We start from the raw sequence: 21,963 nt of genomic DNA, 5'->3' as shown, positions 1-21,963 counted from the left end.
AAACTGCCATCTTGCAACTGCTGCTTCCTCATGTGCTTGCCTTGCGCAGAGTGTGCTTTCGTGCTCCGCCTTTTATCCATGTGGGGAAGTGTGATGGAAGTCAGGTGTGTGTAATGATTCATAATTTCCTGACCTTGCCTGAGCATTGTATTGAGACATGTCAGGTATACGGCTCTGGTGTTAGTTCGTTTCCGCTCACGGTGAGCTGTCCCTGAGAAAGTGTTTGTGTCGGGAAGGGGGCTGCGGGGACTGAGTTCCTAAGTATCCAACCTAATAGGATGAGGAAAAGATGTTACAGGGAAGGGGCTATCACGTCTCACCATTCGGTGTTCCACTGCCTGAAGACCCCTCAACTAGGTGATCTGGATCCAAAAGCGATGGCCGTGTCCTGGCCACTTGGATGACAGATCCCCGGGGACTAGTGGGTGAGACACCTGCAGGTTTCTCACACTATTTGCATGATACTGGCAAAACGTTGTATTTTGATGCGCTGGTCCAGCTCAGCACCACCAACATTGTCGAAATGGCTGCAGGATCTGGCGTGGTGTTGTGATGTGCAGCATGAATTTGGCAGACTACAACACTCAGGTGCTAGACCAGCGGACATTTGGGATCCAGTGCGTTCTATGCTAGCACTGAGGGAGGCCGAGAACCAGGACAAAGGCCTGTAGAGGAGGGTGTAGCAAATGTGACTGTACACCGGAGCATGTGGCAAATGAAAACTGTACAGTGGCTCTGTTGTCATTTTAAGGGTTTGGGGGAAGTGAGGGAGGTGCACAATTCCATTTTTATTGCATACAAAGCCTTGCCGGATGGGCAATTTACTTTGTTTTTCTTTTTTCTGCATTGTTATTACTGTGCATGCTTTGTAAGTTGCAATAAACATGAACCTTAATTAATAAATAAAGTTGGCAAACAAAAATAAAATAACAAGGGTGTGGACACCCCTGCTTTTTTTATTTGTATTAATAAAATGATGTAGGTAATCCATCTCAGAAAGGGTGGTCTGCTAATCAGATTCCCATTTCAGAAATCTACAGGCCAAAAGCATTGGCATTGCGCACATCTCGGCCGTGCTGCATCGGTCTCCTTGATCTGCTTCACCTGCCCTTGAGTGGCACAGAGAAGGTTCAGATGTCACAGCTGCTCTGTATTGACAGATGCTGTAACAACAAAGTCACTGCAGACAGAAGTACCTCTGACCCAAAACCATAATAATTATAATAAACTACCACCTGGTTGCAGGGTAGTATTGAAGTATAAGCCACACCATAGTTTTGGTATGGTAGTTGGTAGTACACTTAATTGCTAAAGCCACATCTGATTTGTAGCATACACATGTCAACACTGTGAGATCAGGCCTGTCGGGGAAAGGCTGTGTGTATTCTAGCCAGATTGCCTGATTCAGCTCAACCTACAGAACAGTGTACAGGAAGACTGTACCTCTCTTTGATCCCCTGTGAGTTGGGGTAGCAGGGCAGTTCCAAGCAGAAGCCCCCCTGGGAAACAAGCTTCAAAGGGCACACCTTAAACAAAAGGGACATCATCACACCGGGATGTTGAATAGTAAAGGACCTTTAAAGTGCATGCTTAGGAACATGGTGGGATTAGGCAGTGAGACAGAACAGAACAGAAGGGAGGCAGGATTCCTACATCTTGGCTTTCTGTGGGCTTCCCCTTCCATTTTGTCTCCACCTTTTCCTGCACAGCAAAGCACTTTGGGTGCATTGCCATAAGTGAGAAGTCACTGGTTACCTTAACAGGGAATGGGCTTGCTTTTGTCCAATCCTGGATGGTCTTTTTCCTTTATAAGGAAGTACCCTCCCACTCCTTCTTGGATTCCCCTTGGACCTTCAAAGACACCAGGAAGAATTCATGTTGACCTGTTGGGAGAGCAGTCCTTTCCAAAGCTGTCTGCCGTAGGTGAAGATAGGTACTGTAGGACAGAAGCAAGTTCTGATCCCTGCTCATCTCCAAGGCACATTCTGGGTGAACTGCTGTTGGATCAGACCTGTCTCTCTTCCAGCTGCACTGGCAAAGGCCTCCTGCAGATACTAGCTAACCTCCCTGGATTTGGAGTGAAGAGAACCAGTCTTGTCCCTCAGACCCTGGATTGGGACTGTAAGGAACTCATGATCGCAACAGTAAAGACAAACACAAGTGATCACAGTTCAAAGGTTTTATTAAACTGTATAATTGGGTTGGAGAAATGCCTAATCTAAACCTAAATCTAAGATGGGAGCACACTACGACCGTCAAATAATAATAAGGAAGTCCTGGTGGCGTCTTGTCAAAAAAAGGGCCTATACTAAAAAGAAACTATTGCCAATCCTTAGAGCTAATTTCACAAAGAGTGTGGGATAATGGTCACAAGAAAAGAAAGAAGTGTTCACAAATGATCAGGATGTTTTGGGCGGGGTAGGGGGTCTCTCTTCCCCACGGTTTTAGCACTGGACAAGGTAGAGCCTTTGAGCACAGCACACTCCTGGGTCTCACCAGCACAAGGTTACAGTTCCTTTCAATGATGCCAGGACCTTCTGGGGCCAAGTATCTTTCCTGTAAAAGGCTCTTACCTTAGAAGGCCGGCTGTACCATAAGAATAAACAAACCAAAAAGTTTCTTTGTCAATCTTCTCACGTTGGGTGACTGCTCTTCGCCTCTTCGATCTCCCTCAGCCGGGCACTGGTCCTTCTTGCAACGTTACAATGTCTCTTCACCAGTTACTCTGAATTCACAGGCACGTGTTCACGCTTGCCATAGTTTCACTAGACCCCTCAGGTTCTCGTCTTCCCTAAGTCCGGGTCTCAGCTCCCTGACAGATGTTCTCAGGGTGTTATTGGTCACCCTATTCCGTAGGCATCACTCAGTCGGGTTCACGTTTGTCAATTCTCACATCTCACTTGGTGTTCACCATGTGTCAAAACTCTTTTGACTGTACGAGGGAATTTTCTTGACCCTCATTTAACCACTTTGACACTACACACAGCCTCCCTTAAGGCCCCTTGGTCTTTGTAGTTTCATTAGCAAGGAATACCATACAGAGTCCTTCGAATGAGCACCCACGTGGTGCCAGACCACTCTATGGGCTTCATTACAAGTCTGGCGGTAGCCGTGCCGGAAAAACCGGCGGTAGCCGTGCCGGAAAAACTGGCAGGCTGCCGCCGGACCCGTAATACTATTCCGCCTCCGTGATTACCGGAATCACTGGGGCATTACAACCCCGGTGACCCGGTAATTCTGGAGGCGGAATTCTGTAAATCCCCATTACCATGGAGTCGCATAGGACTCCATGGGGATGGGGACCATGGAAACACTGGTTCCGTCTATGACAGAGCCGGTGTTTCCGTGTCCGCCTGCAGGCGGGTGGTGTTACTCCCGCCAGGTCAGACCTGGTGGGAATGACACCTCCCATCTGTAGGACTCGGAATCAGCCGGTCCGGAAACAACAGTGGCGGCGAATTTACTGCCACCGTTGTTTCCGGACAGGCTGACTCGTAATGAGGCCCTATGTCTGGTTCCAACTTCACTCACAAAAGACCTCTGTCTATTATCTTATTTCTGTATATACAATGTTGCTACGGCAACCTTGGGCTCAACACAGACCGGTTCACTATCACTTGCTTTTGACTCACTGTCTTGGTTGAACTCGTTGGCATTTCCTTTTGGCACTGGAGTCAAGGACGGTACCACGTTGAGAATAGTTTCTCCCCGCCCTGGCAATCAGTGCGGGAGGGTTCCACATACCGCAGACATACAATACGCCACTCGCCAGCTGCGACTCCCGGTCTAACATTTGCTTTCGCAGAGGCTTTGTGGTTCTGGGTTGAAAAGGGCAAGGGCAAGTCCCTCCTGGTTGCCCTTTTAGATCTCTCCGCCTTTCTCCTCCTCTTGGACTGCCGGTCCGGAATGGCTGTGTCCTTGTGTGTTCGGCCTTGCTCGAAGTGTTCTTTCGTGCTCCGCCTTTTATCCCTGTGAGGAAGGGAAAGGGCCGTCAGGTGTGCATAATTATTGTTAATTTCCTGACTCTGCCTGACCCTTGTGTTGGGAGATGTCAGGTAAACGGCCATGGTGTTAGTCTGCTGTCTGTTTCAGTGTAGGAAAGTGTTTGTGTTGGAAAAGGGGGGTGGGACTTCTGAGCGTCCTATGTGGTAAGATGGGGAAAAGGTGTTATAAGAAAGGGGGTACCGCGTCGGTGTCCCTCCTCCACTCCTGAGGACCCCTCATCCAGGTGATCCTCCCAAACTGGTCCACCTCCAGGTACTGGATCCAATTGCAGTGGCCATGTCCTGGCCACCTGGATGATAGAGTTCCGGGGACTAGTCATGGAGACACCTTCAGGTTTCTCACAGGACTCACAGCACCAGAAGAAGCAAAACAGCTGTTCTAGTGCATTCTACAGCATGGAACCGTCATCAAACTCAATTCAACCACTTTTGGATGCCTTTGAAAAGCCAGTGCTAACATTGCTGCTTGTGGCCCTTCTTTGCTGCATTCATCTAACTGGCTCAACCACTGCATTGTACCCACATAGTATGTCACCTGCTCGCCTTTGTGGAAGACTTCGAACCGATGCCTCTTTGAATCTCAAATCGAATCATCAGGATCCCAGCTTTGATCCATCCGTTCATCGACTCAAATCACTGGAAGCATTGCATCAGCCCTTGAACTGACCCTATTGAGCCGCCAAACTGAATCGTCAAATGCTGCCTTCGAACCACACAGAGCTCCACTTTGAACCGGCTCCACGCCAATCTCGCCAGTATGACTCACTGCATCCGAACCTGGTTCAGCCCACATCTACAGCATCCCGAAGCCTGGTTTGAAACTGTTGAACCACCAATGATTGAGAAAGGTACTGTTGAGAGGCCCCACTCCTCTTGGTCCACTTTTGGGACCCTAGAGATGTCTAACCAAGACATATCATTTTTGGTGACATTGTTGTGATTTCTTGTTTTTCACATCTGCTACATTACCCAGAGTGCTTGCAGTATCTACATTCTGCATATTCTGTGTTCTTTCTACAGGTGTGGGTTTTTGTTAGTGATTTATAGTACAATTAAATGCATATGGTGTGTTTAATTAAAGTACATATATTTGTATAGAAAGTTGATTACACATTCCTTTATTTTGGACCGTTGTACTCTTGCTGTTTGGGTTGCTACTGTATCTCTTGACTGTGCCTGTTCACCTTTGTGATTGAGATCACTGTTGGTTTGTAGTAGTGTGAGGGCTGAGTAGGCAGTTTGCCCACTATTCATCCTTTTTCTCCTGTTCCTTTGAGTTCTGCCCTAGAGTGACTTAGTACACCAGTACATCCCAGTTCTCTCTTGTTATGGGTTACCTTGGCTCCTTCCACTTTCTCACATCTGGCAATGGTATCTTACCCTGTAGCACTTTCCACACTGCCACAGGTGTTAAGGGAATCCACCTCTCTCTTCTTAGGGGTTGGGCTTCTTAATTAAACCTCTTGCCTAACCTCCTCACCATTCTCTATCTCCTGCCAATAGTCTGCCTCCTCCACTCTCCACAAACCTTTCCCTCCTCCTCCACATGGTGACAACTTTCCCCTTTTACAACCTCCTCCACTTCTCCCCCTTATGACATCTCTTTTTTACTTCATATTCTCCCTCCAATATTCAGCTCTCTCTCCTTTCCTTCTCTCAGTTTTCCTCTTTCTCAACACTTTCTGCCAAATGCCTTCCTCTAACTCCTACTCACACAACCAAACTGATCTGGCGTCTTTTATCGTACTATTTCACTCCCCCTTGAGTGGTGGTTAATGCTATTGGGAACAGCTGTGCTCTGAGAAATGTGCTGTTAGGTGATAAGATCATGGTTTGGGGGTCATGTAACTGGCTCCCATTTGTCTATATGAGGGCTGGCTGCCATCTTGGACTTCACAAGATTCATGTATAAGTGTGGAGTCCCTCTCTTTGTTTCTAGGAGCCCTGTTGTCAGAGTCTGCATGGGCTCTGGTATTTTCTTCTTGCCTAGTGTTTAAGTAAAAAGATGGAAAATACCTTGTTAAGTGCAGGAAGCTCGTCATTATATTTTGTCTTTTTTTGTTGTTGCAGGTAACATGCAAGCATGTATTCCCTTCAAAGGTAGTAGAGTAAGATCTACTTGTTTTCACGCTAGCACGTATGATGCAAGTCCGCTCCTTTGTGTTGGAGCACAACTGTGTAACAGCAGAGCATCTGCAGGCCATATGCATATGTGTCATAGTGTGCATTGGTTTCTCTGGCACGGCACCCATACTGGAGAGAGGAATGTATTTCCTCACTCGTTGGGGACACTAAAATATTGTAAGATTGGTACTTTAAAGCGAGAGGTTTCTTTTCTCAACTCAGTCGCTTGGGTATGGCCACAGTGCTGAAACAGCTCTCTTGGCGCACCTACTTTATGGGAAGGATTCCCTCTAAAGGTCAGCACTATATCCCTGCCCTGGGTCGACCACTGACTAAACAAGGTAGTGGGCTGGTAAGGGTGCCCGTTTTTCACCCCAGGGTGATGTTTCATGACTATTGAGGCAATCGGGGTTTGAACATTCCTGTGTGTGCCCACCCCTAGAGTGTGAACCCAGCCGTGGAGGCCTGGGGATCTTCCATGTAACTCCTTTGGGCTCCACATCCATTAGCTCCGTGTGGCACATGACCCCACTGGGGGTTGTCAAGATTAGACAGAGAACCTTGTCACATGCCTTAAGCACTCTACAAACCCTGTGGCCACAGGCAGAAACCCACCAGAATCCATCATGCCATCCGTGTGTGACAAATTGTGCCAAGAGACTATGAGTGACACTCGGGAAAGACCTTGAGAGACTATCATTGGAGAAGAACTTTTTGTTGCTTTGAAGACCAAAAGTGTGGTACAGAGACAACTTGAACCCGAGACTTTGTTTTGTGGCGAAATAATTTGTTTTGTTAATTGTGTTTCTCCCTAATCACTTTCTCCCTTTCATAAAAGGACCCAGTGGCTGAAGAATATTTTGAAATAATTGGTCCTGCTTGTCATTAGGGGCATACACAGAAATCAGGGTGAACAAGTGTTAATTTAAGATGCAAAGTCATTGTATATGCATCCGGATTTCTCTTGGGCCATAGATCCGGGACTGACAAGGACGTGGCAATGAGGTGGCACAGAGACTAAAAGGCACACGTGATCACATTCACCTGGTCAGTGGGAATGGAGAGCAAACCCAGGGGGAAGAGCAAGAACGCCATATAAAGGCCAGGCCTGAGCAGAGTAAAGTGGGAGTTTGGAGTGTGTGGGATACCAAAGGAGGGTAGAGGAAGAGGACTGTTTGGCAGAGGTTGGAGTGGAGGTGAGGTGGACGTTTGGGGATAAAGGTGGTTTGGAGGTGAGGGATGACGGAAACAAGGAGAGCAGAAGGAGGAGGATGTGAAGAACATAGGAAGGTAAAGTTGAAGTTAGAGTAGGGAGAGGAGGAACAGTATCGGGAAGAGGTGGTAAGAAAACAGAAGTGGAAGAATCAGAGGCTGTAGTGAAAAATAAGGAGGAGGTGTGTGGAATCTGAGGGCGTCCTCACTTTTCCCCCAAAATATTCTCCTCCCAGAGGGTCAGGGAAAGGCTGTCGCTATCGGATCCTGACCCTGGGAGTGGATATGCGAGGGAGGTTCACCTGGGTGGTGGAGACTTAGGGAGTGGGGATGAGGCACCCTTGGATGAAACACAGTATCTCCCATTTCCATTTTGTAGTGAACCCAACATCCCCCAGACCTTTATAGGTTACTATTAATCCCTTCCCTATTCTATCCATAAATCATGCCCCAGTGAATTTCAGGCAGGTACTGGTATGAGGAAGAGACACACCAGAGACATACATTCTCTCTTGTACATTCTAACTCAAATGAACACCACTTAGGTACTGGGACGAGGAAGCCAACATTAACACAAAAGACAGACTGGACAAAGGAGAGAAGTCCGGGGAGAGGCACAGAGAGAAGCCCAGGGCAGCGTGAGAAGGAGAGTTCCAGGCCAGAAGTTGTGGCGGTAAGGAGGCACCTTCCCAAGATGCTGAAAGGTTTGGAAAAGTGTAGTCCGGTGCAGCGAGCGAGAGGGCCTTGCTGGCAGTCTGAGGTGTAGCTGAGGAAGCAGTCTGGCACATAACCTGGGCATTTGTCCATTAGCTATGCCACTTGTATCAAACATTTCTCATTTGCAAGCCCCTTTCTTTTCCCCTCCAGTAAGGTGCTGCATGAGACATTTCCTTTAGTTTGGCATAACAAGGCCGCAGATTTATTTTTACATATACACAACCACTGCAAACAGGTATTGAAAATAGCTCCAAAAGTGTGGTGACTGCTCCTCGTCCTGCTTCCCCCTTTACCTCCATGTCCATTGCAGGCACAACTCCCCCAAGGCCTTCGAGTCTGAGAACCGCCTGCCCCTGCAGGTCTTTGCGGACTGGGGGAGCGCCGTTTGTTGGGGGGAAGTTGAGCCCCAATTGCTACCGCCAGACACCCCCGCCGTTTAGGCTCCCAGGAGGCGCTGTCTAGAATGGGCGAAGCCCCTTCCGGTTTAGCAATGGCTCATTCGGAGTCTTTGTCTTATCATAGGTTGCCACAACCCGCCTGATCATCCTGCGACAACGATGTCCAGGTTCCGCCATAACTGTAGGGTAGGAGGGTGGGAAAACGAAATCCTCCGATTTCGGCGGGCGCCCGGCTGCTGGAAGAGCTGCAAGTGCTCCTGTGCCGGGCGCCCGCCGCTTATGTAGCCCAAGCTCCTCCCCCTTCTTTTGTTGCCCTTCGCGGGCTTCCGACGCCCTTTCCATTGTTGGCCTTGCCGCCCTCTCCCCTGCCCCTGTGGGGGGAGGGACGAGAGAGCGGAAAGGAGGAAGGCCCCTGCCCCGGTTATCGGGGTGCCTCCTCCATTCTCTTCGCTCCCCGTTCGTCACCTTCAGAGCGAAGGTACCAGGAGCATTGGAAGGACTCACAGGTGCAGGACCACTGACTGCAGACTACCAGAGCTTCACCAGAAGCAGCAAGAAGCGAGGAAGCTGTGGAAGATGCTGTTCACCCGAGGGAACTAGCACGAGCAGACCTCGAGCGGAGAAGAGTCTCCAGAAGGCCGCAGAAAGCAGACAGTGACAAGACCAGTGAGTCCGCCTAGGTGAAAAGGGAGCCACAGTTACGGTGGATGGGCGGCCTAGTGGAAAAGACTTTGAAGTTTTGTCTGAATTGAAGGTAAGAGGATCCCAATGTGAAATCGGAATGAGTACATTCAGAAACCATGAAAGCCTGCATAATCAACAGTTGAATAAACAAGCATTGCAGGTCCCGACAAGAATTAGTATACCTTTGTTGGGGCCATCTACCCAACACCTGTTGGTGTGTTTCCTAACATGTTTTCATCTTTATCGTCCCCTCAATTGGGAGACAAAGGTCGAATTTATGACTACACTACTGAGGGTGGCAGTACGGAGCTTGCAGGCAAATCCAATTTGTCGTCTACCGATCAGTCAGACCATTCGGATCCTTTGGCCTCAAGGGACGTGCTGCAGTTTGCTATAAAAATGTTATTATAATTGAATGGCCATATTTATGAAGAAGTTAAGAAGCAGGGAAATCAAATTTAAGAAATTGAATCTCATTTTAGGGGCAGCTGATTGGCAGTGCCTGCTGGGATAACTAGGAGCGGCTTGTTGCTATGGCAATGTGATATTACTCCAATAGGCATCTTGGATCGGGACGATATGGCAAAAAATGGTCAAGAGGAGGAAACAGTTCAATCACGGCTAACTTATCACACTCACAAGCAAACCCAGACGATTGCAAAAATAAAGAAGAGAGCAGTCACTGAAAATGTACTTACACCAGTACTAAGTGAAGCCTGCATTCTCCCACTTAACTCAACAATTGCCACGGTTAATAATCATAAACAAAAACCCAGAAAAATAAGAAAAAGGCAGTCTGAAAAAAGAAAAGACAGCAACTGTTAGCGGGGATGCTGACCAGCTGGCTGCTGAAGCAAAATGACACAGGTGAGTCAGATATCAACACCTTGCAGGGCAATAAAAGTGTATCTTCTGTTAACGCTGATACACTTGATTGTACGAGGAATAAAAAGTAAATAGGAGCTCCTGGCGCTCTTCTGGGCTTGAGTGGTCCTGAGTGTTTGGCTCCCCCTGCAGCCTCTCTACAACCCAGTTCAGGGGCGCCACTGGTACTGGACATTTGTATAGTAACAATACACAGCAAGGGGCATGTCAACAGAGCTGAACTCTTGAGAACCTTTGCCAAAATCCCAGCATTACGTATTTTAAACTCTACTGACTTCGAGTTTGTTGAACTGTGAAGTTTGTATCAGGTGGTATGAAACGAGTGCACTGTCATCTACCTGTGACCGCGTCTCTTATTAGAGCTCAATTTGAATCTCTGGAATTTCTGGGGTACGAAATGGACATTGTGCCGGATAAGATTGAGGTTGTATCCTGTTGCGATCACTGCAGACATTCTCTGAAATCTACTCTACATGGTGCTCCTAAACAAGAAACCGTTCCAAATGTTCTTGATAATGCAGCTGGATGGAGAGGGCTGAAGAGCATGCTCCCTGATTCTGATGGTGTGAGAAAATGAAAACGTATGATGGCCTCTTAGAATACTAAAGTCCATTCCCATTTCCTCGAGAAAGGCCCTTCCTTGGATGTTCTACTTAATCATACTGTGTTTGTGTTACATGGTTGACTGCACTTTTCCTGGTGGACGGGTTTGTTATACATCAGTGTTTGGCAAAAAAGGTTCTTAAAGATCACCCTTTTGGTGGCCTGATGATCCGGGTGAAACAGGAATTCAATTCTAACCTTATCACCCCAATGGATGTGGAGGGGAATGTATTGGCTGTAGAAATAACGTGGAAAGGGCATGTCAACAGTAATCGTTTATTTTATTGGTAATCAATGTATACGACCCCCCCCCCACCTCTATGGGACATGTATCTGAGGACGCTTTTGTATACATTGACTTACTAATAACAAACTGGGTAAAGGACCCTTGCAATGACCTTATTATACTTGGCGGTGACCTAAATGCCAGAAGCGGGGATCATTGCTCTACCGGTACTTATGAGACAATTGAGGTGGGTAGCTTAATGGTATTAATGGAAGTGAACGTATGGGACTGGAAATTAGAAATCCTGAAGGGGAGAACAAATGGGGATATTCCCGGCAGGCCCACGTGGATGTTGGGCCAAATGCGTGCACTCTTGACTATCTTTGTGATAATATGCCCTTGTTAGAAAGAGTGTTCAGTCTAAATGTCAGCAAAAGGGATTTCAGTGATCATGCAGCGTTTAGTTTTGTGTGGAACATTGAGAAATCTAATGGATGGAGGGGAGGCCTGGTGGGATTAAAAACGAATCAAGGCAGAAATAGACTGGTATGGTCCGACCGTAGCATACATAAAGCCTGTCCTGGATGGAATACTGTACATTAATTCTCTGACGAGTTTGAAGCCTGGCTGACCTCTTTTGCTAATAACATCAGCACGATAAGGTAGACAGCCAGAACCTCAACTGACAAGAAAAATTACATATTTCTTTGACATAGAAATACAAAAAGCAAAGTGCTTTTTGCGTAAAGAGTTGAGGGATTTAAAAAAAGAAACTAATACCGGAAAAAACATTATTGAGGGAGACTCAACGACTAAAAAACCAGTATAATAAATGGCTTAAGAGAAGACCCCTTCGGTGCTTAAGTGTAAATTGGCAGATGTTGTTAGGTGTGGTAAACTGTGGTGACCACAGACAAATGTGGAGAGCACTGACTGTGGCAAGAGGGGCAGTGGAGCCTGCTACTCTAAACCCCATCTCTGGGGAAAGTTGGGTTAAATTTATGTAGTACAGGATGCATGATACAGAGTGCAAGAACAGGGTGGAAACAAAAGGAAACCACAAATGGCACCTTCACTTCTGTCCAGAAAATATGAGTAGGCACATAGAGAGTCTAAAAAAACGCAAGGGCTCCAGGGTCTAATGGGATCTCTGCAGCCCCACTAAAGGGGGATATCCATCTATTGTTGGGTTTAGTGAGTAGTCTGTTTCACAACGTATGCGCTGATAGTATGATCCCTCGGTCTTGGGAGAAATCGATATTAGTCCCTTTATTTAAAGCAGGAAACCGCCTATTACCGGGAAATTACTGGTTATTGTCATTACTTGATATCACAAGTAAAATTGTCTCCACATTCGTATTGGAGCATTTACAAGTATGGGTCACTATGAATAATCTATCACACCCTTTTCAAACAGGATTTCGCATGGGGTCCAGCACAGTCCATAACATCCAAATGCTGGATACAATAATTACGCGGGTAACACTGCGCAACGCTCCCTCTGTTTACATACCATTTGTTGACTTCAGGTCAGCTGTCGACCAGGTAAACCGGAAAATTCTATGGAATAAAATGAAAAAATGGGGTTGCTCTGGGTGGCTACTAGAGATTGTGGTGGCCTTACATACTGAAACCATGGCTCAGATTTGTCTGGATAATGGTGGGAATCTGGCAAGACCATTGCGTATCAACAAGGGTAAAAAGCAGAGGTGCATGCGCCCCTATATATCTCTGACCTGTTAGCCCGCTTGGCTAAAAGTGCTAACTGCCCACCAAAAATTGTGAACATCGTTGTGTCTGTGATGCTTCACTCGGACGATTTGGTGGTATTAGACCATCTGCTGAGTGGCATGAAAGCAATAATGAATGAATTGGGTTGTTATTCCCGGGAGCAAGAACTGTCGGTGAACTTAAATAAAAAAAACATGCTAGTATCACATAAGAAGGTAAACAAACACTTACTACAGTTTTGGGGAAAATCGAATATACCGACACCTATAAATATCTAGTTCTAGAAATGTCCTGCAATGGCAATACAACGCCATTATCGAAGCCAAGAATAGAAGATCAAAGCAGATTAATCATTTGATCTGTAAACATGGAAATGATGAAGCAGGCTTTTCTATGAGGAGCGCACTTGTTTTATATAAACAGTGGTTCTGCCCCTCGATTTTGTATGGATTTGAGGCTTTAATCCATGGGGATGTGAAGTGGCTGGATACAGTCGAAGGGTATTTTTGGCTTTGTGTGCTGGGTTTATCTCGGAACAGAGGGCCAAACTATTTCTCAGGGCAAGAATGTCCCCCCCATGCCCTTTATTGCTGATACTTGGAGATTGTTGCGCAAAAGTGGAGGTTGCAGTTAGGGTTGACCCTTTTGTGGTACTATTTAATGATTTGTGTTTTACGATAAATTGGTACCTGGATTTTAAGAGATGCACCAATTTCGTTGTATTAAAGGGTGCCTTGGGGCATAGAGTGATGAAATAGGACTGGCTCAATAACTACAGGCATTTGTCACAGTTGCATATGTATCCTATGGTGTCCCAGGTAATGCATAAATATCTGACTCCTCAACAGTATCTATTACTATGTCCAGACCCTGCGGTCCGTAGGTTTCGCCTACTGATGCGTACCAATCAGCTGCCAGTACTCGTTACATATAGGGCAGGTAGAAGTTACCCCTTCAAGCTAGATTCTGTAGAATATGTATGATTCTAACAAATCAGGAATCAGTTAAACACCTACTGACAGAATGCCCTTGCTTGGGGTTGCTATACATGACCACATTGGGAACATTTGTTTATAATCTTGAGGCCATTAAATCAAGCAAGTTTTGGGTTTACTGTCTGAACACAGAATTGGCGGCGCTGCACTTAGCACATTATACGGTCTGGAAGGAAGTCCAGAAATGCATCCAGGTTTGTCAAAATTTACTGTATGAATTAAATGCGGGTTTGAAATGAAATGAAGTACAGTGAAATTATATTAAATGAATTAGGAATGTCTTGAATGGTATGATGATGCATTTATATTTAAATGCATCATGTTATTGTCTGCTTGTCTGCCTGTACGATTAGGTTAAATATACTGTTTGTTTATGAAATTTTATATTTAATATTTGATATTTAATTTAATTAAGAGAATCTTTTGTAAAACATTGTAAAGTTCTTGATAGAACTATATACAATACAATAAATACAAATAAGAATATGTTTCCTAGCAGGATCGTGTACTGGGAAGCTTATGAGGAATTGTGCAAAAGAACTGTGATAAGAATTGGGTTTTGCAGCAGGAGAGTATACTGGGAAGCCTTTGTTGGTTTTACAAGTGTAAGCTGTTGAACAAGTGAATGATGAGCAAACAAGTCATAACTCAAGCTTCAAGGGCACTGTCAGAGTGTGTAAAAGTTCCGTCCCCCTGAGACTCCTCACCTGGTACTTCAGCAGGGTTTGATGACTTTGGTCTCCTTCTTCTTTCTGTCTGGGAACTCCCTCTTTCGTCGTTTGACTGGTTAGTCCTTCTTCCCTTCTTCCGTTGGAAGAGATAGGGACGGTCTCCCCCCGAGGCCACCTTGCCCGCCGATGGATCTGGCAGTCAGGTGAACCCAGGGGAGTCCGCTCCTCAAACAGGGAAAAAGCCTGTTAAGGCAGAAAAAACCCTGTGTGTCAATTGATGGTATTGGCAAATCCGATGTGAAGACTGGAGACTGGAGATTGGAGATAGAAGACTGGAGATAGGAGACTGGAGATAGGAGACTGGAGAGGCTGGCGTTGTCCTGTATCGGCTGAAACCGTAAGTTAGCAGAAGGTCTGATTTCCCCGGAAAGGGGTTTGTTCCAAGCGAAGCTCTGGGAGAGAATGGGGTTCGCCCTATCACTGGAAGCGAGAAACTGTTCCAGACGGGAGGCTTTAAAGAGGAAGGATTGCCACAATAGGACTCTGGAGGAAGGTAAGAGAGGAGTGAACGATGAAAGAGGAAGAGATCGTGAGAGAGAGAGAGAGAGTGCGAGCGCGAGAGAGAGAGAGAAAAGAGAGAGTGCGAGTGCGAGAGAGAGAGGGAGAGCGAGAGAGAAAGAGAGAGAGAGAGAAAAGAGAGAGAGTGAGAGAGCGAGCGGGAGCGAGAGAGAAAGCGAGCGGGAGAGAGAGAGAGAGCGAGCGGGAGAGAGAGAGAAAGCGAGCGGGAGAGAGAGAGAAAGCGAGCGGGAGAGAGAGAAAGAGTGAAAGACACGAACGTAGTAAGGAGTCGCGGACACAGAACACACCGCAACCGGGTGACAGGGAATACGAGCATAAGAAATACTCAGTCGGAGCGGTCAGGAAAGCAAAGGACCAGAGGGAGCAAGGGAAATAATGCACCCTGGACAGGGCACTGCTGCGCGGGCGAAAGTCAAGAGACTAACGAAAGCGAGTTGCAACGCGAGTTGCAGGGGGCGTGGTCTCTTGTTATACCTGCCGGTCCAAGACGACTAGCGCGTCAAGCGGACCGGCACAGAGGCTCGATACCGCCTCCATCTTGCCCAGAGTTTCCACGGCCGCGGTGTGACAGTATGCCCTCTCTTCATCGACTCTCCCCCAGGTTTCCCCGGATGTAGGCGATGGAACTGTCTTAGAAGTCGTGGGGCGTGGATGTGACTTCTAGGCTCCCAGGACTGTTCAGCGACAGAATATCCCTTCCATTGAACCAGATATTGTATAGTTCCATGCCTGTAGCGTGAATCCACCAGCCTCTCCACCTCATATTCTTCTGGTTCAGGATCTTGGAGTATAGAAAAGGGTACACGACGGCCCCTGGGATCTGGGAGATAAGCCTTCAAGAGAGAGGTATGAAAAACAGGGTGTATCCTTTTCAGACTGGATGGCAGACGTAGTCGAAAGGCCACTGGGTTCACTTGAGATAAAATGGGAAAAGGGCCTATAAAGCGGGCTGAGAATTTACCAGGATGAACCCAACGTGGGAGATATTTGGTAGATAACCAGACCTTAGTTCCCACCTCCCATTCGGGGTTTGGAGATCTCTTCTTATCAGCATACTTCTTGTATCGAGTTCTACTTGCCTCCAGCTTCTGAGTCGCTTCCTTCTGGATGGATCGAAGATCAAACAGGCGCTGGTCTACCGAAGGGACTGAAGTTGGAGGAACCCCAAAGAGAGGTATATGCCTCGGATGATAACCGTAGGTGAAGTAGAAGGGGCTGCAGCCCGTTGCCGAATGTTTGGTGTTGTTGTAGGTGAATTCTGCTAATGTTAGAAAGGATTTCCACTTCTCTTGTTCCTGATGACAAAAACAACGGAGATATTGTTCGAGGGTGGAATTGAGGCGTTCTGTTTGTCCGTTGCTTTGGGGATGATAACCAGAGGATAAGGCTCTCCTTATACCCAAAGTGCTACATAAGGCTGACCAGAATCGGGATGTGAATTGGGAACCCCTATCGGAAACTATGGTCCGAGGTAGACCATGCAACCTGACTATTTCACTCAGGAACACTTCGGCGGTTTCGGATGCAGAAGGCAAACCAGGCAAGGGAGAGAAGTGAGCCATCTTGCTCAATGTATCCACCGTAACCATAATTGCGGTGGATCCCATAGAGAGAGGGAGATCCACGATGAAATCAGTGGAAATGTGTTCCCAGGGTTGTGATGGTAGAGGTTCTTGCTGGAGCAACCCCATGGGTCGATGAGTAATGGGTTTATTAGCCGCACATATCGGGCATGCCTTCACATAAGTTCTGACGTCCTGATCCATAGTTGGCCACCAGAAGTATCTGGATATCAGATGGAGTGTTGCCTCTTGGCCCTTATGTCCAGCCGAGGGAAGGTCATGGCACCAGAACAAGGCTTGCGTCTGGAGTTTCTCAGATGGTAAATACAGTGATCCTTGATGAAAGAATAGCTTCCCTCTCCTTTCCATGAGGGTCATGTGGTCGGGAGAGACTTCAGAGGGTCTGGTCGAGCACTCTACTTCTTGTAGGAAGGAGTTGATCATTCCTAGGATTCTCTTACCCGAGAGTATCTCACCCAGGCCCTGTTCTTCCTTGGGCTCCAGACTGCGGGACAGAGCGTCAGCTAGGGTGTTCTCCTTTCCTGGAAGGTAGGTTATTTCAAAGTCGAACTGGGAAAAAAAATACGCCCAGCGGGCGTGGCGAGAATTGCGGCATTCCATCTGTTGTAATACCTTCAGATTCCGGTGGTCTGTGCGAACCAGGAATGGATGAGCCGCCCCCTGCAGTAAATGCCTCCACTCAATGCATGCCTGACGAATCGATAGTAATTCTCGTTCCAACACGGAGTAGTTCCGCTCACTAGGTGTAAGAGTTCTGGAATAGTATGCTACCGGATGTTCTGCTCCATCTTTGCCTGATTGTAGGAGAGCCGCTCCTATGGCACCTCCTGAAGCATCCGTCTCTACCACAAAAGGAAGAGACTGATTTGGTTGCACTAGGATAGGAGCGGTGGTGAAAGTCCTCTTAAGTAAAAGAAAAGCCTGATCCGCCTCCTTATCCCATTCGAACTTCTGACCCTTCTTAAGCAAACGGGTGATTGGTAGAACGATATCCGAGAAGCTAGGAATAAATCTTCTGTAAAAGTTAGATAATCCCAGAAATCTCTGTATATCCTTGGGATTCTTGGGAGTAGGCCATAGAAGAACTGCTGTAACCTTCTCCGAATCCATCTGTACCCCCTCCTTAGAAAGAATGAATCCTAAATATGATACTGAGGAGGCTTCAAAAACACATTTCTCGGGTTTAACCAGTAGTTGGTGTTCACTCAACCTTTGAAGGACTTGCGTGACGTGTCTTCGATGTTCAGAGAGGGAGGAAGAGAAGATCAAAATGTCATCTAAATAGACCACCACTGAGATGTATAGCATATCTGAGAAGATTTTATCTACAAAACGTTGGAACACGGCAGGAGCATTCACAAGTCCGAAGGGCATTACCCTATACTCAAAATGTCCCAAGGGAGTTCTAAAAGCCGTTTTCCACTCGTCTCCCTCCTTTATTCTCAACAAATGATAGGCTCCTCGCAGGTCTAACTTTGTAAAGATTGAGGCTCCTTCCACTGCTTCCAGTACCTCCTTAATGAGGGGCATAGGGTACCTGTCTCTGATGGTCAGGCTGTTAAGCCCACGGTAGTCTATACACGGTCTTAATTCCGTAGTCCCCTTCTTGGGAATGAAGAACATTGAGGCTCCGGCCGGAGAACGGGATTCTTGTATTAAGCCGTTTTGCAGATTAGCATCCAAGTACTCCTTCAAGGCTCTTCTTTCCGGGAGAGACATAGGGTACATACGACCAAAAGGTACCGATGCCTCGGGTTTTAGCTCGATACCGCAGTCCTCGGCGCGGTGTGGGGGTAGAGTACGAGGTAGCCTATCTTCGAAGATTTCAGCATACTCCTGATAATACGGTGGAATCGTTTGGATAACTGTGGTGGATGTCGAGAGTGTGATCCCCTTCCTCATCAAAGGAGAGGGTTGTGGTAGACATTCCTTCGTGCAGTACTGTGACAAGAAACAGACGGTATTTGCCGACCAATCAATCCTGGGATTATGTTTACGTAGCCAGGGTATGCCCAGGATGATTGGGAAATGGGCTGCTCTTATAACATCAAAGACAATCCGTTCTTGGTGCTGAGACAAGGACATGTTAGCCGGGACCATCTCCTTAATGATGGGACCGGATGAAAGGGGAGCTCCATCTACCCCTTCTATAGGCAAAGGGAAGGCCTTCCGGCGTAGGGGTATACCTTGTTCTTTAGCCCACTGGATATCAATAAAGTTTCCGGCCGCACCACAGTCCAGCATTGCTAGGACTTCTACAGAAGGAGAGGATTCAAATGTAAGGTGCACAGAAAACACCATAAGGCTGTTATTGTCCGCAGAAGGATCCTGGTGGGTGGAATTGCAGGGATTCTTCGACTCTGCCCGGTTCTTTTCCCTGCTCAAGACCGGGGAGGCGCGTTTCCCGGACGTCTCGGGGGTACTTCTGGACAATTCCGGAGCAAATGTTTCGAGGATCCGCAGTACATGCAAAGACCTAGGTCTCTGCGTCTCTTGCGTTCGTCGGGGGTCAACGGGCCTCGGGTTGTTCCTATTTGCATAGGCTCCTCCTGTTGTGGTCGGTTAGGAGAACCTGCAGTGGGAATCCCTCCTGGAGGATGGTGTTTGAATCTCCTTCTTTCTGACCTTCGTTCCTGCAATCTGTACTCCAATTGCAGGGATAAAGTAACTAACTCTTGAAAGGAGGTGGGACGCGCCATCCTGGCTAGCTCGTCCTTGAGCTCATCCTGTAAGCCTTGGCGAAATAGAGTCTGCTGGGCCGTATCTGGCCATCCAGAGTCTGTGGCCAATCTGGTAAAAGTAGAAGCATAAGTCTGTACATCATGATAGCCTTGACGGAGATCTAGAAGGGTTTCATAAGAAGAATATTGGACCTCTGGTCTCTCAAATCTGGTACGCAGCAGTTGAGTAAACTGAGAGTAATCTGCTAAGGCTGGATCTGCGAGGGCTATCAGTGGAGTTGCCCAAGCCAGTGTGTTACCAGCAAGGTTGGAAACAAGAAATCCTACCTTGGTTCTATCTAATTCATATGCCCTTGGTCGAAACGTGAAATAAACCATACAGGCGTTCAGGAATTCCTTTAGGAGTTTCGGATTGCCGTCATACTTCCCAAAAGAAAAAGCCAGGGGAGGTAAGTCGCCTCGGGATTCTTCTCGTGTTCCTACTTGTTGGCGTAGGTTAGTGTTCTCGGTTCGGAGATTCAGAACCTCGGCTTGAAGGCCCTGAATTGCTGTCACCATCTCTTGGTATTGTTCCAGTGAGGCCATGCCGGTAGTTAGGCGTTGCAATCTGTCAGAGTGTGTAAAAGTTCCGTCCCCCTGAGACTCCTCACCTGGTACTTCAGCAGGGTTTGATGACTTTGGTCTCCTTCTTCTTTCTGTCTGGGAACTCCCTCTTTCGTCGTTTGACTGGTTAGTCCTTCTTCCCTTCTTCCGTTCGAAGAGATAGGGACGGTCTCCCCCCGAGGCCACCTTGCCCGCCGATGGATCTGGCAGTCAGGTGAACCCAGGGGAGTCCGCTCCTCAAACAGGGAAAAAGCCTGTTAAGGCAGAAAAAACCCTGTGTGTCAATTGATGGTATTGGCAAATCCGATGTGAAGACTGGAGACTGGAGATTGGAGATAGAAGACTGGAGATAGGAGACTGGAGATAGGAGACTGGAGAGGCTGGCGTTGTCCTGTATCGGCTGAAACCGTAAGTTAGCAGAAGGTCTGATTTCCCCGGAAAGGGGTTTGTTCCAAGCGAAGCTCTGGGAGAGAATGGGGTTCGCCCTATCACTGGAAGCGAGAAACTGTTCCAGACGGGAGGCTTTAAAGAGGAAGGATTGCCACAATAGGACTCTGGAGGAAGGTAAGAGAGGAGTGAACGATGAAAGAGGAAGAGATCGTGAGAGAGAGAGAGAGAGTGCGAGCGCGAGAGAGAGAGAGAAAAGAGAGAGTGCGAGTGCGAGAGAGAGAGGGAGAGCGAGAGAGAAAGAGAGAGAGAGAGAAAAGAGAGAGAGTGAGAGAGCGAGCGGGAGCGAGAGAGAAAGCGAGCGGGAGAGAGAGAGAGAGCGAGCGGGAGAGAGAGAGAAAGCGAGCGGGAGAGAGAGAGAAAGCGAGCGGGAGAGAGAGAAAGAGTGAAAGACACGAACGTAGTAAGGAGTCGCGGACACAGAACACACCGCAACCGGGTGACAGGGAATACGAGCATAAGAAATACTCAGTCGGAGCGGTCAGGAAAGCAAAGGACCAGAGGGAGCAAGGGAAATAATGCACCCTGGACAGGGCACTGCTGCGCGGGCGAAAGTCAAGAGACTAACGAAAGCGAGTTGCAACGCGAGTTGCAGGGGGCGTGGTCTCTTGTTATACCTGCCGGTCCAAGACGACTAGCGCGTCAAGCGGACCTGCACAGAGGCTCGATACCGCCTCCATCTTGCCCAGAGTTTCCACGGCCGCGGTGTGACAGGCACTTAAAAGGAGATTAAATGAAGCCTCATGGTGAAGCTGAAACAGTGCCAAGATATTTATGAAACAAATGCAAGTAAGATGTGTCGGTTGCATGACCTGTAATGGGTGGACTGTGTTGGTCCGACATCTGTACCTAGACGGAACGTATCCACCTAAGGAAAAGCCACTTTGTGATTGTTGTGACGGAATAAAGAGAAAGGAAGACAATCTGTGTGAACCTCAATTAAGGAACTGAACTTTATGTTTTGGAACATTGAAGATCCCAAGGAATGGTGTTTTTGTGAAATCTTGAAAGACTTGAAAGTGTGGGTAAGGGAACCCCTCTTTTGGAACCTGAACAGTTTGAATCTTGGGGAAGGGAGAACCTTTTTCCATTTAAGAGCTGTAAGAAGTTCTGAGCTTTTTATTTAGAACACTTTTCATTTTGATGCTGACATCCCTACACATTGTATACAATTAGATGTGAGGGCAAGTATAGGTTTTGGAAACAGACAGATATTTACTTTGGACTTCCTGACAGAGACAATCCCTAGTTCCATTTAGGTAGGGAAATCACACCTTAGCACAGGGCAAGTTAGTCCTTCTTCCAACCTTCTTCTTATTTGAATAAAAGTTTGTAGCCCAAACTTCTGTCAGTTGTCTGTCTGCTTCACAATGCCCTCACAGAGGCAGTGTAACAAGTTGAGGTGGGAAGATAACAGGAGGAAGGAGTGGGAGAGCTGTGGGGATTCGTGATTAATCAAGAGGGTTGCAGAAAGGACGAGAAGGAGGGGTGGGGTGGGGATGTAAGAACAGGAGGAGGGAGTAGGAGAGCAGGAGGAGGGAGTAGGAGGTGGTGCAACAGCAAGAATATATGATCAGAGAGCAGGAGAAGGTGGTGACACAGCAAGAAGAGGCAGTGAAAGAACAAGAGGAAGAGGAGAAAGAATCGGACTATGTGTTGAAAGACTAGGAGGAAGGAGAAGAGAGAACAAGAGGAGGCAGAGAGATATTAGCTGGAAGAAGAAAGTCAGGAGGCAGTATGAGCATGTGGAAGATCAATTAAGTGGTAGCAGGGGCTCAGAGTGTGGCACAGTGTAGTATTAGAGCTCATGGTGGGGCAGG

General features: G+C 47.4%; 1 protein-coding gene across 1 annotated transcript in view; it reads left to right on the top strand.

The window, feature by feature from the left end:
* Positions 1 to 21,963, top strand: part of BRICD5 (BRICHOS domain containing 5) — a 530,375-nt gene that overhangs the window by 447,509 nt on the left and 60,903 nt on the right. The window contains exon 5 of the mRNA XM_069646484.1: positions 8,306 to 8,313. Coding sequence (XP_069502585.1) covers positions 8,306 to 8,313 — 8 coding nt within the window. The remainder of the gene's footprint in view (positions 1 to 8,305; positions 8,314 to 21,963) is intronic.

Source organism: Ambystoma mexicanum, chromosome 2q (genome assembly GCF_040938575.1).
Source record: "Ambystoma mexicanum isolate Mex_15411 chromosome 2q, UKY_AmexF1_1, whole genome shotgun sequence".
NCBI lineage: Eukaryota > Metazoa > Chordata > Amphibia > Caudata > Ambystomatidae > Ambystoma > Ambystoma mexicanum.
This window is presented reverse-complemented; position numbering and strand designations above follow the sequence as displayed.